Source organism: Mytilus galloprovincialis, chromosome 9, assembly GCF_965363235.1.
Source record: "Mytilus galloprovincialis chromosome 9, xbMytGall1.hap1.1, whole genome shotgun sequence".
NCBI classification, from domain to species: domain Eukaryota; kingdom Metazoa; phylum Mollusca; class Bivalvia; order Mytilida; family Mytilidae; genus Mytilus; species Mytilus galloprovincialis.
In genome coordinates, this window is record NC_134846.1 from 19,862,066 (window position 1) to 19,878,041 (window position 15,976).

Genomic DNA, 15,976 nt, shown 5'->3' on the forward strand with positions numbered 1-15,976 from the left:
CTACGTCTTATTCCTTTCATTTTGACTTTTAATCGCAGCGTGATGTCGAATTCAAATATGTACCCAATCATGCTACTTAAAAAAAGGTCGGAAGATCGTACGAAAGCAAAAGTTCGAAAAGTTTTGAAATACATATAATTATATATAATTTAAAAAGAGTAATACTGATGAGACGTGCATTATTGTCTCGCCTGCTACTTTTGTCCCAGAAAGCGAGACGTAGAGATAGTGATCCGGTGGCTCATTAATATCATATGGAATATAACAATTCTGGCCCGCTACTTTTAAGTTAAGATTTGTTCCGAACGGACAGATTTTTCTACATGTCCTACGATAAATTAGTACTCCGATTGGATATCTTAACGTTAGTAATTTTATGCATACGCGTTCAAAAATCTTTAGTGAGAAGAACAAAACAGATCAGATTTGATACATACCATTATGTACCTTATAATATCTGTTTTGCAGCACTGTAAATGGACTTCTTTCAATCATAATCAACAAGCAATTATATTTCTCTATATTTACAACTCATATCTCTTAATTTCATGAAAGGGTCATTTGGTTATTGTAATAACAATGTATGGCATAGGAGTTTTAGATGGAGCGACAGAGTTAATAATGTAGGACTGCTGAATTTGGTGGTTCCTCAAAAATTTGTATTCCTGTATTTTTCTCAATATCTCAAAACTCAAATTGTATTTTGGTCTAGAATCGTAAAGTAAATGCATGTGGTACTTGTACATCTTTGGATTTCAAATGTTTGGCTTTGAGCGTTCCTGATGAAGGTAAATCCAGAAAGGCGCTTCCGACGCAAGAAATTATTGCTCCGCATCACGGTGCGGAACTATTAGTTTCAGTCGAAATACACGCGATCTTGAATAAATTACTTATCTATATAGATTCTGATTGGTTGCATTAAAATGAGGCTGAAATAAAGCAACAGCTATTGGCTTAAATGAGATAAAGAATAACAGACTTTTCTCGTCCAGGATAAGACATCAATTGCCGGAAAGTTAACTACGTGTATTTCAGTTCTAATCAACTGTCATTAATTCATGTTCGTTTTATTATGCATACATTTCACAGATAAATTCAATATTGAAATATCAATTATTAATACGTGTTTAATTGTTTTGTAACGCTGCAATTTGCACGCTTTGCTTTGCTAAACAATGTTCCTATACAATGTTTACAAATATGCATTATCTGTATTTTATAACTTCTGACAATATAGGCACACCTCCAGAAAGGCACACATCAAGAGTCGTGTCTAAATGTTATAATTGTTTTAATTTTCAACAAGAATTTTTTTTAAAGCATGGTTGTGTATAACGCACACTCTAAAAGTACATCCATTTTATATCAATCAATATCTAAATATACCACATTTCCAATACTAAATTAACAACCACATGCACACATATAACCTTAAATTAGTGTAGAGCGAAGCAGTCCATAGCTTTTTAGAAAGCTAAAACTTGTTAAACGTGTTGTTTGAAATTTTCTAATTTCTGAATTTACAGTATAATTGAGAAACAATTTTCCAGTGACACATCTATTGATATACATTGTTATTTTACTGTTGATCTGCCCAACTCAAAGTCTTTGGTGGGGGATCAAGTTTCACTCATATCCGCAGTACATTGGTCGTCACGAAGTTTGTTTCCATTTTCTAATTTTAGTTTGCCTCAACCAAATGTTATGAAACATATACACAATGCTTATTACCACAAAACAGAGATCAAGTTTGAATTTTGTTGGCGTCACTTTAACTGTTCCAAAGTAATGCCCGTTTTGCTTTACTTGTCTTCGTTTGATACTTTAAAAATGGTTAAAACCGAGAACCAGATTAGTTTAGAACTGTATAGTTTGCCTTAAATGGCCTGGTTAACTGAAGAAATCTCTTAAAGTGAACATTTGATCTTAGGAAAACCTTCTGGAGTCCTTTTTTTCTGTCATACATACCATATAATATTTTTCGACTTTCATGTAGATTTTTTTTTTATCATTTCTGTTAATATAAAAAAGAAGATGTGGTATAATTGCCAATGAGACAACTCTTCACAAGAGACCAACATGACACAGATATATAGAGTATCATACGTCCTTCAACAATGAGCAAAGCCCATGCCGCATAGTCAGCTGTAAAAGATCCCGAAATGACGATGTAAAACAATTCAAACAAGAAAACCTAGCGGCCTAATTTATGTACAAAAAGTGAACGAAAAACAAATATGTAACACATAAACAGACGACAACCACTGAATTACAGGCTCCTGACTTGGGACAGACACATACATAGAGAGTGTGGCGGGGTTAAATATGTTAGCAGGATCCCAACTATGTATCAATTCATTCTCAAGTAAATCTTTATATAGATAAATTAGTAATGATTAAGAATTTGACATATTGTGTAGACCCCTATAACTACTAGTATTGTTGAAATCTGTATGTTGCCTGCTAAATGCCATTAGTTGTTTTTGTCGTTTGATTGCTGTGTTATTGACGTATAACCTACATCTCCTACAGTTTTAGTTCCGTTATGGTGTACTTTCAAATAGGTGTATGAAAAATCATAACTGAATATAGATTTGTTTTGTCTTTCCCTCAATAATATGCTTAGAGAAAGATGAACCAAGGAGAAATGTACCTCAATTTAGAAAGGTAAATAAACAGAAAAAAAGGTTTCACTTTCCAATCTTAAACTCTCCCTATTTTTTCCGTTTTTCGTTCAACAACTCAAAAATGCTTTTAGCAGTTTTCATAAAACTTTGGTGAATTGTTTATATTTATTGACAGGAGCTCACTTTAAATTTGTATACGTATACGAAGAAATGTGATTTTATTCATAAAAAAGGGGGATATTCCAGTTGTCAGACAATGCTTTGAGCAGTTATGAAACTTTTGGTGACGATTTTATATCTATTAACATACATTGTAACCTCCCTTTAGTTTTTCATGAATTTGTGATATGACATTGAGAAGTTATTAAACTTTATTCTTTGAAAAAGCGACGGGTGTAACATGCGCTCATGGCGCAGCTGTTAATTTTTATTTTATGGAATTACACCCCTTTTAAAGTCTAGGATCAGCCCCTAAAGGTAAAAGTACATTTGAACTGTGCAGTATATCTGAGGTAGTTAATGTACATAAGGATGAATCTAAAATAAAGCTATTAATCGGGTTACATGTTTATAATTATCAAGGATGTTGTTTGTCAGATATTTATAGATTATCGTTGATCATCTCCACGAGATTGATTTTTTCGCTTGAGCTGGTACAGCGAAAGTGAGAAAAGCAATCGAGTTGAGATGACCAATGATAATCTGTTTATCGCTATTTTACCTATGACGACGTTGTCAATTTCATGTCAATTTCGTTAGCAACGCCACGTGGCTTCCTTAGTTTCTAGCGATAATTTTTCATCTCAAGCGAGAAACATGATATGAAAATTATAACAAAAAAAGATCAAAAGAAAAATGCACAAAATAGCGATAATAAATTTTAATGTTTTAGATACAATATAATTTTATATAGTAAAGTTACATTGAAAATTAACAAAAATGCGAGTAATTTAATACATTGCATGCTTCGTTCCAAACTAATTTCTTTGCAATAATTTTTACATCGCAAAGAATAATCAAGAATTTCAAATTAAATATGAATTTTAATAAGTTCATTTCACTTAAATTTTGCTTCTAATGAATACATAAATGATCTACGTTTTATATGACATTTATTTCTAAAATTATGAAACAGTTGTTGTTATCATGTTACGGAACAAATGTCAAATTAAAACCTTTATTAGATATACCAAAAGTTAACAAAACGGCAGCAACTAATTAATTCTACATTTTTTCTGACTAATTTAGCATCTCTTTTACAATTTGGACTATAAATTTGACATCAAACATTTTATACACTTGTTTGTTAAAACAGATATTACGTTTGCAAGGATGCCTATTATTTTGACCTGCATCGCCATAAGCAAGATCGTGCCTGACCAAGTATGACCGTTCCTGGACCCACTCTGTTCGTCTTTCTATACTAAGTACAAAAGTTACTTAGTTTTTGTCATGTTTTCCTTCGACACATTTTTACAGTGGTTGAAAATTAGTAAGGCAGTACTGCATTAAAACTTATTGAGAGAAAACACAAATTATCATCTGTTTTTGTCCCTAGAAAATAGTTATTTCGTAGTGGATTACTTTTAAGAACAATAAATCAAAAATAAAATAAATGCAGAATTAAATGTGGAATAAATGTCCTCACGCTTTGCAATTTTCCATGTTAAAAAGGGACATAGAACGGAAAATGACACACTGCAAAAATCCGAATCATGTCTGTGTGTTGTGGCTTTTAGCATTGAGTTCCATAATATTTGGATGAGGCAACTTATTAAGTTAAAAGTGTGAAAACAAAAACCAAAAGTAATTTTAAAAATTCTATAAAACAGTACATGTGTAAGTGACTCGCTGTCTAAAAAAGAACTCTGAAAGTTTTGATACTTAGCATTGTGTATGACGTTCACAAAATCTGGATTTGACAAACTTATGTTAGAGTGCGGGCACGAAAAAGCGACGGATGGAAGGACAGACTGCCACAAGGGTAACACTACAAGCCATCGATGCCTATGGCGGGAGCATACAAATCGCATCTAACCTATCTTATAAGATTTAAACAGTGTGGTACATGTACCTATTTGGGGACAAATTATATTAAAACTATAGAAAAGTATACCACCTCTATATAATATAATATTTTTTTTACTTTTTTAACTGGACTAAATAATCGGTCGGGCGCTCCACCATGCAAACGGTGTTTTGGAGATTTGTTAATCTATTCAAATAAAAAAATACAAATCTCTTCCTAATTTTATATCCTTGTAACTATGTTTATTTTAATTGTTTTATATATTTATACTGTATACCATCTGTAAATATATATATGTTCCCGATACATGTTGTACCACGTAAAATGTTTTAAGTCATTTGCCGATATGGACGTACAGTTTTTTTTAATAAAGATTTATTAATATAAAACTTGTGAAAGGAGGGTTTTTCTTATTTTCCTTTATTCATATTTTAAATATCCCGCCTTTAACTTTCTGAAGATCATTCCCCTGTAAAATTATCGTTCTTGCAAGAAAAGGAGGTCCCGATGTATGTTGATGTCCTAGATAATTTTCCTAACAAAATACATTGTTGATTGTAAGTTTGCATTTTTACTTTTCAAAACACTGGCGATTAATATTTCAAGTTAAGTTTATGATAGTTTCACCGATCAACATTTGAAAGAATAATATTGACGTTATTTGTACAGTTTAAAACACTTTCACATAATTTGTTACAGGTGTACCTGTACATTTTGTACATACAAACAAACATATATTAAGGACTAACGTGCATAAATCTGTAGTTTTATAGGTTTATTGATAGATTCAAGCTATTGGTGTGTGTGTGTGTGTTTGTTGATTTTTATAATATAATATATACGATTATATTTCTTTATTTTCATAAACATAGTATTACGATAAAGTCAATACAAGTGTATATTAAGATCAGTACAAAGCTAACAAAAGTCACGCGTGGGGGGGGGGGGGGGGGGGCTAACTTCGATATGTTTTTGGTAGGGGTGTGCCATTTTTGCCTCAAAAAACATACCCATTTTAATATAACATTCACTGAAATTCAGTACCTATAGTTATATAAATATTTAAAATATGACCGTCACCCATGCTTATATAAGCACTAACTCATCATCACTCATAATTCATAAATATACCAGCTACTCTTAAGTTTTTATATAAGTATTGACATCGTTTGGTGCACATATATTTTATCGTTATATATACGCAATGCATGGATTGTTGGATTATATGTAGATCATACCCCAAATCAATATACAGTTATCAAACGAAATTGCATTTTAATAAAGGATGTCATTAAAAAGGAGGGTCATTTTTATATAAAATCTCGCAAAATTATGACCCATATTTTTGGCACATCCCCGTATACCCAATAATAGGAAGTTACCCCCCCCCCCCCCCCCCCGTGATAAAAGTAATATAATAGTGTTTACAACTTCCAATTAAGTGTGTAGAAGTGAATGTCCGATATAATAAAGTATGGAAAGCCTTTATGGAGTTGATTAAAATACGATTTAATTCATGTCGCACTGTACATCCTGTACGGACACACTACTCGTCGATTTACAGCAATGTACTAGTGTACTAGGTTAATTTTTTGTGTACATGTAGTCTGTTGTCCAGTTATTTTTCTTAGGTACATTTCAAAAGCATTTTTTCAAATAGTATATAATGACTGTGCGTTCTGAATTCTTTCCATTTTATAATATTTTCCTCTTTTTTTTTCGAATTCAAACATTGAAGGTATAAACAGCAAATAGACAATTCAAAATTCTAATATGACGTGCTTCTTAAGCTTTGTAAAGAAACCATACTTTATTATCCAATAAAATTAGTTTGCACATGCGTATATTGACTACGGCAGAAAAATGAATTTCGTCAAATTGATATGCATTTAATGTATTTCCTTAAATTAAACCACTTTCAAACTAAAATGATACACATTTTGTCACTTATACTTTTACAATGACAACAATGTGTTACAATTCGTAATTGACATATTTGACCTAGATACCGCATCGTTCATGTTGGCTGTTCTAACTTCAAAACCCCTCCCTCTGAAAAACACGTTTCATCTCTCCTTTTAAAAAGGCATGTCATTGTATAGAATAATTTCATTGAAACATATGTTCCGATGATAAAATATAAAATCAAGTATAGGTTATTATTACTGTTGTACTGAAATGACAAAATTGTTTCATATATTTCTGATAAAATGGATTGACCCTAGCAGGGAATCGAACCCCATTCTCCTATAAAAAAAAATAGGCGTAATTACCAATATACCACCAAGGTTTCCAATCCATTTTACAAATGCAACAAGATTGTCACCCAGTATTAATTTTAATCATCATGTAATACAGCATTTGAAATCGTCAGATGCACAAAGGCGTGCCCTTTGATCAACTTTACAAGGTGTAGCCACCGCAAGTATAAATGGATCTCTGTCAAAGGGCCCCTCCTTCCAAGTCTCAAATGTCAGCACAACTTTATCAAGGAATCCTCTATCAAATATAAACATATTTACCAATGCTACACTATTAACCGGCGAAATATTTACGATTAATTTAGTAAAATAAAGACCTACCCGATTCTCCTTGTGCGTCCACCGCCATTGACAACTGACTTGAAAATGTGCGTGTCAGAAATTGACCTCAAAGGAAAAGACTGTTGTAATATAAATTTTCTGTTATATTGTGACTCAAATATTGTTTTAGTTAGGCTGATAAATTAATTTGTTAATTTCTGTTTCAATTTTGAATTTTAGAAACCTACAACTTTGCGAAATTAAACTGGTTTGAACTAGTTGGATAAAAATCGACAGCGAGGTTGATGGAAGAGCCTACACGAAGATCGTACACTTATACACAGCGAACATAGAAATTACCGTAATTGTCCTAATCAGAATCGAAATAATTGATGCCAGCTATACTTTATTGTAGTTTTAACATGGGTAGGCATTATATTCGTGTTATTTTAGCCCTCGCTATCGCTCTGGCAAAAATAATCACGAATATAATGCCTACCATGTTAAAACTACAATCAAGTATAGCTGGCATCAATTATTTCTTAAATGTAACTAAACATCAGTAAGTAAAATATATTGGGATGCTAGAATATATAAAGAATTAAGAAATAGTAATGAGTAAGATAAAATAAATAGACAATTCAAAATTAGAACAAATAGCAACGTACTTCTTTAAAATCGATAGATACCACATTATCCTTTGTTTTTTACAGAAAGAAAATATCAGACCACAAACAGAAAATCTTTCCACTAAGTCATATTTTATTAAGTTTTCTACCTGAACGCTAGCCTACCTTTTCCTTGTTTAAAGCAGCGCAAAAAAGGAGATGGTTGGCGCCTTTAAACTAATCTAACTCCGTCACATTCTACTATGTGCCTGTCTCAGATCAGAAGCCTGTAATTGAGTGGTATAGCTGTTGAATCTTCATGTTTATCATATTTGTTTTTCGTTTTTTGTTTTCTAAAGTGTGTTCTTATGTTGTACTGTTGGACCACTACCCCAATTTTTTAAAAGCCGACTCAGCATATTGATCTAGTCCAAAGCCATGTTACAGCCGATTGCATTGAGTGTGTAGGCAAAGGTAATATAGTTGGTAAGCTTGCTTGATAGCTGAACCGCGAAATCATTTTTAGGTTTGGTTAGGTAAACTACTCTATTTTAGGAGTATACTAGTCCGACAGATAACTAATCTATCTGTCTGTAGGACCAGGCTACTTCGAAATGAGGGTAGACTAGTATACCTTACAGAATAATGACTTCACTGTTCAGCTAGCAAGCAAGTTATTCAAATATATTACATTTTCCTACACACTCAATGCAATCGACTGTAATATTCTGATCATATTACACTAACATACCATTGTTCGCGCCCTAAATATGCATATTAATTTGCCGCTGGACGTCCAGCAGCAATCCATCATCCCCACTTATTCTTCATTGATCTTCAATGCACTGTGTGATGCATAATGTCACTATAGATTGATCTTGTAATAGGTGCCGGGCCATTAACAAATCCCATTCTCCTATTGAAAGGACTGTAAGAATACTTATTGACGTGAAACTATCTAGCAACAGCACGTTTCCGAGTTCATGCTTACCAAGCACGTTCCGTATGGCCTGATTAACATTTGTATTGCTTAGTCCCGCTTATATGAAATGAATATGGTTTTACTGATTAAGTATTGTATGGACTCAAAGAAACATTTAAAACCAAGAAAAACTCAAAACAAATCATGCATGGGTTTCGAATTTTCGTTTAAAAAGTTTTCGCGACGTCAATAATCCGGTGTGTTCAAATACCTCAGGTAAGTCAGCCTCAGGTAAATCAGGAACTGAATTTGTTTTTTAAAAAAAAGTACGGTATCATATAGGCAATTAATAAAATATATATAGGAAGAACAATCATGATTTGGACTTTTTTGTAAAAAAAAATCACCAAAATTTGTGTTGCGTTTAAGTCCGTCAGTAAATATCAAAGATTTTGGCAACTTTCTGTTTTTAAGGTGGGGTGTCTAAATTAATAATGATAGATTTTTTTTTATATTTGCCAAATGTAGATTTTGTCGAGTCTGCGACTTCTGTCGCAAAAAGCACGACATAGGGGTAGTGATACGGCGGCGGCGTTAGCTAACTTCTTAAAAGCTTTATATTTTAGAAGGTGGAAGAACAGGATGCTTCATACTTTGTATATAGATGCCTCATGGTATGAAGTTTCTGCCTGTCACATGTTCATTGTCCTTGACCTCATTTTCATGGTTCAGTGGCTACTTTAAAAAAAAGTTGAGATTTTTTTGTATTAAATGTTAATTTCTCTCTTATAATGAGTAATTATAGAATAACTATATTTGTTATGTGCAAGGTCCTAATGCCCGTCAGACAGTTTTCACTTGACCTCGACCTCATTTCATGGATCAGTGAACAAGGTTAAGATTTGGTGGTCAAGTCCATATCGCAAATACTACAAGCAATAGGTCTAATATATTCGGTGTATGGAAGAACTGTAAGGAATATATGTCCAACTGGCAGGTTCATCTGACCTTGACCTCATGTTCGTGGTTCAGTGGTTATAGTTTAGTTTTTGTGTATTGGTCTGTTTTTCTTATACTGTATGCAATAGGTCTACTAAATGTTATGTATGGAATGATTGAAAGCTGTACATGTATAGCTGGCATGTGTCATCTGACCTTGACCTCTTTTTCAAGGTTCAGAGGTCAATGTTTTTGAGATTTGGTCTTTTTTTTCTAATACTTTATTCAATATGTCAACTATATTTGGTGTATATAAATATTTTATGATGTACATGCGGGTCTTGCAGGTTTTATTTGACTTTGACTTCATTTTCATGGTTCATTGCTCAGTGCTCAGGTTTTGTGTTTTGGTCTGTTTTTCTTAAACTAAAAGCAATCGGTCAACTATATTTGTTGTATGGAAGTATTGTAAGCTGTACATGTCTACCTGGCATGGTTCATCTGACCTTGACCTCATTTTCATGTTTCAATGGTCAATTTTTTGTTTTCTTGGTTAAAGTCATATGAAACGAGTTACTGAAAAATAATGTGTATCTCATTCTTAAACCAATGCATGTATATATCATAAACTTAGTCGTCTGTGCACGACTTAATCATTTCTTATGCATACATATCGTATAATCGTCATTTTTTTTAACAAATATAGCAGCTGATTAATTGCCATGTTTTTAAGCCGTAGTTTACCGTGTGTCACCTTATAGTAAACAATCAACAAAGAAGCATGGATATTGAGCACGTGTATAACATGTACAATCAGATAATAGTTTATTTCAATGACAGATCCATGCGTATTGCGATCACCAGATTTTTACGAGAAGGGTCACGCTTAGGTCACTTGCATACGGAAAATATTTCGGCGAATTGCTTCCTGGAAGCAAGCAATTAAAAAATGTAAACTTCTCCTAAATGTAAGAAATTAAAGAATTTTCTTCAAAAAAAGTATAAACATATGTACATAAGTTTAATAATGAAAACTATCCATTTAACATATGCATCATTTTTTTTAATTTGCGGTTTCATATGACTTTAGGTCTGTTTCTTAGAAACTATAAGCAATAGGTCAACTATATTTAGTTTATTGAATGATTGTAAGGTGTATATGTATTTCTTGTTGGGTTTATATGACCTTGGCCTCATTTTCTTGGAAAATGTTAATTTTATTGGATAGTTGTAGTAAGGCTATATATTTAGGACAATCAACATGATATCAATGATTTGTAAAGAAGGCGAGGCATTTCAGCGTGTGCACTCTTGTTATTGATATATGTTCAAAAATATAATGAAAATGATAGGTCACTCACCGCGCATTTTCTCCAGCTACAGTTTGTGAAAAAAGACACATTTTGTATGGATTATACAGGAAAAAAACACGTTATGTGCTTAGAATTTAAACCAAATGATAGAACTGTAAAATAAAATAAGAATATTAGATAGCTTTTAGAAATATGCTTTGAGAATATCAAAAGAAAAGATATGGTCACCGTACGTTTCTTCTGACCGAAACACATGTAGCATCGCAAAATTCCATGTAGATTTTTTCAGAAATTGAATGCACTATTTAAGTGTTACCTCCACTCAAAATATCAATTGAAAACTTTAAAAAACAAGCAAAAATAATATACAATTGTAAAAATATTATAATTTAGAAGTTACAATCTTATAAATTTGTTCTTTTAAATGCAAATTCACCTGGCATTAGTTGGCATTAGTTGGCATTAGTTATCTGCATTCCTGCATTAAATTTTGCTAGCTCGATTGAAAATCTAGACATTAGTTTCGCTGCTTTTTACAGTCCAAGATGGCAGCAGACACCCATACTAATTTAATTCATTTCGGGTACTAATTTTACTTTTTTATCAATACGAAGTTATTTATGATTTGTTCGGATTTTGAATGAATCATTATTTATGTGATTTTTTTTCTCCCATTTCAGGACGATCAAATGAACTATAATTACGTATGTCAGAAGCGACAGTAACCTGGGGGACCTCTTAAGCAGAGGCGAAAATAGTATAACATAAATATAGAGGTGATGGAAAATGAGGAAAAAAACTTTTCGCTTGTGGTTTGTGCGGTGAAAAATTTAGTCAGAGTAGACATCTACGGGAACACGTGAAAACTCATAACACTGGAAGATATAAATGTGATATTTGTGGTGATTGTTTTCATCGATATACCACATTACAAGTACACACACAAGCACACAAGGGCGAAAGACCCTATAAATGTGACGTATGTGGAAAGGAGTTTGATGTAAATGGGAATCTAAAGGCTCACGCGAGAATACACACTGGAGAAAAATTGTTTAATTGTGAAGTATGCGCAAGAGGTTTTAATCGTTCTAAAATTTTGTCAAGACACATGAAATTACGCACTGGTGAAAGACCTTACGTGTGCAGCGAGTGTGGGAATCGATATATTGAGAAAAGGGATTTGGAACGACATTTAATGAATGGCTATTATCTATTTTGAATTTATTGAACCATAAAACTAATTTTTGACTCTTCACATTGAATAATCCGCGAAGCGGATTATGTAAAATGTGAAGAGTCAAAAATTAGTTTTATGGTTCAATAAAATCAAAATAGATTATTGCCATTCATTATAAATAAATTTCTATCAAAACTAAGGCTCAAAGAACTTTTTATATTTTTTATATTAACAATAACAACGTTCACACATGTTGGCGTATGAATACACAACGTCAAATTGGGCGTGTCGCCATCAAAATTGACAACATTGAAAATAAAACTAATAATTTTAACCAATCAGAAGACAGTAAAAACACAAAATTTATTTATATGAAAAAACACACCACTGAAAATGGTAATGGTCAATACCGCTACAAATGTTCTGTGTGTAGTTTATGTTTTAAATATAATACATGCATGAAAAAGCATTTGAAAACACATATATCTCTTACAACTTGTACAATTGAAGCATCTTCTAAATGTGAAGATACAAATATGAAAAAGCATTTAAAAACACATATATCTCTTACAAGTTGTACAAGTGACACATCTTCTAAATGTGAAGATATAAATAAAACGTTTTCTTATCATCGAGACATAAACGCACATGGGAGTAATTTTGTAAAACCTTCTGTTAAGAACCATATTGTATGTAATATATGTGACAAAGTGTTTAAAACTAGTGCAACATTAAAGGGTCACATGAAAACACATACGGGTGAAAAACCGTTTAAATGCGAAGTTTGTGATAAAAGATTTAATCATAAACCACATTTGTCACGACACATCAAAATACACACTGGTGAAAGAGCATACGGGTGTAATAAGTGTGGAAAAGATTTTATTGACAAATCCGAGTTGAAAAAACATAATATTAGGAAACATAGACATAATATTGAAAAACTCAATTGCGTCTCGAGTATCATTTGCTCTGAAGAGAATAAAACAAAACAAACTCCAATTGATAAAAACCATTCTAAATGTACAAAAAATGGTACTTCACACATTCAAACGTACACGACAACAAACACAGTTGTTGCAAATCAGGAATCTGATGAAATCGTAAATGAGTTAGATGATTGTCAACACAAATTGGAACATATGGGAACATCCAATGATGGAACACTTAAAACTGTTAATCGCGAAGGTGATTTGGAACAGATACAGGATCACATGGAATCTCAAACTACCAATGCACTTTTAAAGGATAAATTGAATGAAAGTGGAAAAGAGTTTAGTAATCTTAGCATATTGCAATCACATATGATAACACATACTGGTGAAAAACTTTTTAAATGTGGAAAATGTGGAAAAGAGTTTAATAAAAAATCACATTTGTCAAGACACATGCACATCCATACTAGTGAAAAACCATACGAGTGTAATAAGTGTGGGAAAGGGTTTATCGAGAAAAGCAGCTCAAAACGACACATGAGAGTACACAATCGTGAAAGTAAAAAACGCCATGTTGTCTCGAGTAACGTGTGTTCTGATAAGATAAAAACTGAACCAATTCCGGTTGATGAAAATAACGGGGATAAACCATACGTGTGTAACAAGTGTGGGAAAGGGTTTATTGAGAGAAATAAACTAATACGGCATGCGAAAGGTGTACATATTCATGAAAATGAAAAACTCCATGTTGTATCGAGTAACATATATTCTGAGGAGGATAACATTGAACCAATTCCAATTGATGAAAAATCGTCTAGATGTGTCGAAAATGGTACTTCAAACTTACAAACGTACGCAATAACAAACCCATTTATTTCAAATCAGGTAGCTCTAATATCTGATGAATTTGTGACATGTAGTAAGCTAGATGACCATGAAGACAAATTGGAACTAATGGAAGTTTCTAATGGTTACACACATAAAATTGTTGATGGTAAAGAAGTTGGTCAAACGGAACAGATACCTAATTTCGTCTTGGGTAACATGTGTTCTCGCGAGGTTAAACCTGGTCCAATTCCGACTGATGTCGAATCTTCTAAATGCAGAGAAAATAAAAATTCACATTTCCAAATGCCCGCGGAAATGAACACACTTTTTACAAATCATGAATCTCTTACATGTGATGAAGTTGTTAACAAACTAGATGAAGACAAATTGGAACACAAGAAAAAATCCTATGATATGATGGTTATGATGATGGTAAAGAAATGGGTAAAACGGAACACATACCCGATTTTGTCTCCGGTAATATGTGTTCTCAAGAGTTTGAGCCTTCACCAGTTCCGACTGATGCAATATCCTCTAAACATAATGAATATGCTACGTCACACTTCCAAACGGACTTGAAAACAAACACGTGTATAACAAATCAGGAACCTGTTAAATGTGACGAAGTCGTTAATAAGTTAGATAATTGTCAAGACAAATTGGAACATATGGGAACATGTAATAGTGAAACACATAAAACTGATGTTGATAAAGGAATTGGCGAAACAGAACATATACCGACAAACAAAAAAATCTACATATAAACCTTTCAAATGCAAGGATTGTGGAAAAGAGTTTTGTCATGAAAGCAGATTTCAGACACATGTCTTAAGAGAACATTCAGAAGAGAAACCTTTCGAGTGCTAAGAATGTGGTAAAAGTTTTATGAAAGAAAAACATTTGCAGTCACATTTAGGACAACATTCTGGTGAAAGACCTTTTAAATGCGACGAATGTGGTAAAGGATTTATGACGAAGCCTTCTTTAAAGTCACACATGATAACACATTCCAACAGCAGACCTTTTCAGTGCAATATATGTGGCAAAACATTTAAGGTATGGGCACCCTTAGAAAATCTTGTACGAACTCATTCATTCGAAGACCAGTTTGAATGCGATTTATGCAGTAAACGATTTGCTATGAAGAAAAGTTTAAAAATTCACAGGAGAGTTCACACAGGTGAAAAAACAGCATGTGAAATTTGTGAGCAGGAATTCATGTTTAATAGCAGTTTAAAATTACACATGAGAACACATACAGGTGAAAAACCCTACAAGTGTTCTTATTGTGGAAAACATTTCAGTCGCAGTCGGTATTTAAAAGGACACATTAAAATACACACTGGTGAAAAACCATACATGTGCGATGAGTGTGGTAAACAGTTTATTGGTGGAAGGGAAATGAGAAAACATATGAAAACACACAAAAAGAAAGTTGTATGTGATTAGAGTAATTCTTGTGATAAATAGTTTGTTAATGACCAATTTTTGGGAGACGTCACCAAGCTTTGTGTCACAGCAATTGAATAGATCAAGATTTTGTGTTTGAATATAATTTTTATTAAGCAGTTAAGCTGCTTTATGCGAGCACCCTAGATTTATGTTCTACCCAATAAATGCTGAAATATGTGCCACTTTTATTATCTGGCTGGCTATCATGTTATTTATTTCTAATTGGACACTTTTGTCATACTTTTTATTCTGGAATATAAAAAATATTATCATAAAAACGTTAAATGGTCGTCGATTTTCCCAAAAGTTTTGAAGTTGCACATAGGAAGTAGTAGTGCTCGATAGAAATCCTTCTATAGTTTATTATCTATCCCCTGTGCTGTTGGCTAAGATGCCAAAGAACAATTGTATGAAACATTTGGTCGCCGAAAATCTATAAAGATGAGTCGTTTACATTTCCCAAATGGCAAAAGTCGTAGGAATATTGTTTGTCATCGATACGTATTACATACGTCAGTAGTCTATTAATAAGTTGGCGGTAATTTCAAATTACATAGAAGACGAAATTTACGTACCTTTTAAATTGAGAGAATTCTGATGATCAGGGCTTTCGGTGGCTTCAAG

The 15,976-nt window shown here is 32.8% G+C and overlaps 1 protein-coding gene across 1 annotated transcript; it reads left to right on the forward strand.

Annotated features, from left to right (window-relative positions):
• Positions 1 to 5,093: 5,093 nt before the first annotated feature.
• On the forward strand, positions 5,094 to 14,786 carry LOC143044567 (uncharacterized). Its single transcript, XM_076216627.1, has 2 exons — positions 5,094 to 5,213; positions 11,641 to 14,786. Exon 2 carries the CDS (start codon positions 12,398 to 12,400, stop codon positions 14,477 to 14,479), a length of 2,082 nt encoding a protein of 693 aa, XP_076072742.1. The 5' UTR covers positions 5,094 to 5,213; positions 11,641 to 12,397; the 3' UTR covers positions 14,480 to 14,786.
• Positions 14,787 to 15,976: the final 1,190 nt, after the last annotated feature.

Coding starts and splice junctions, on each gene's coding strand:
- LOC143044567 (XM_076216627.1), top strand. CDS start 12,398: ATGAATACACAACGTCAAATTGGGCGTGTCGCCATCAAAATTGACAAC.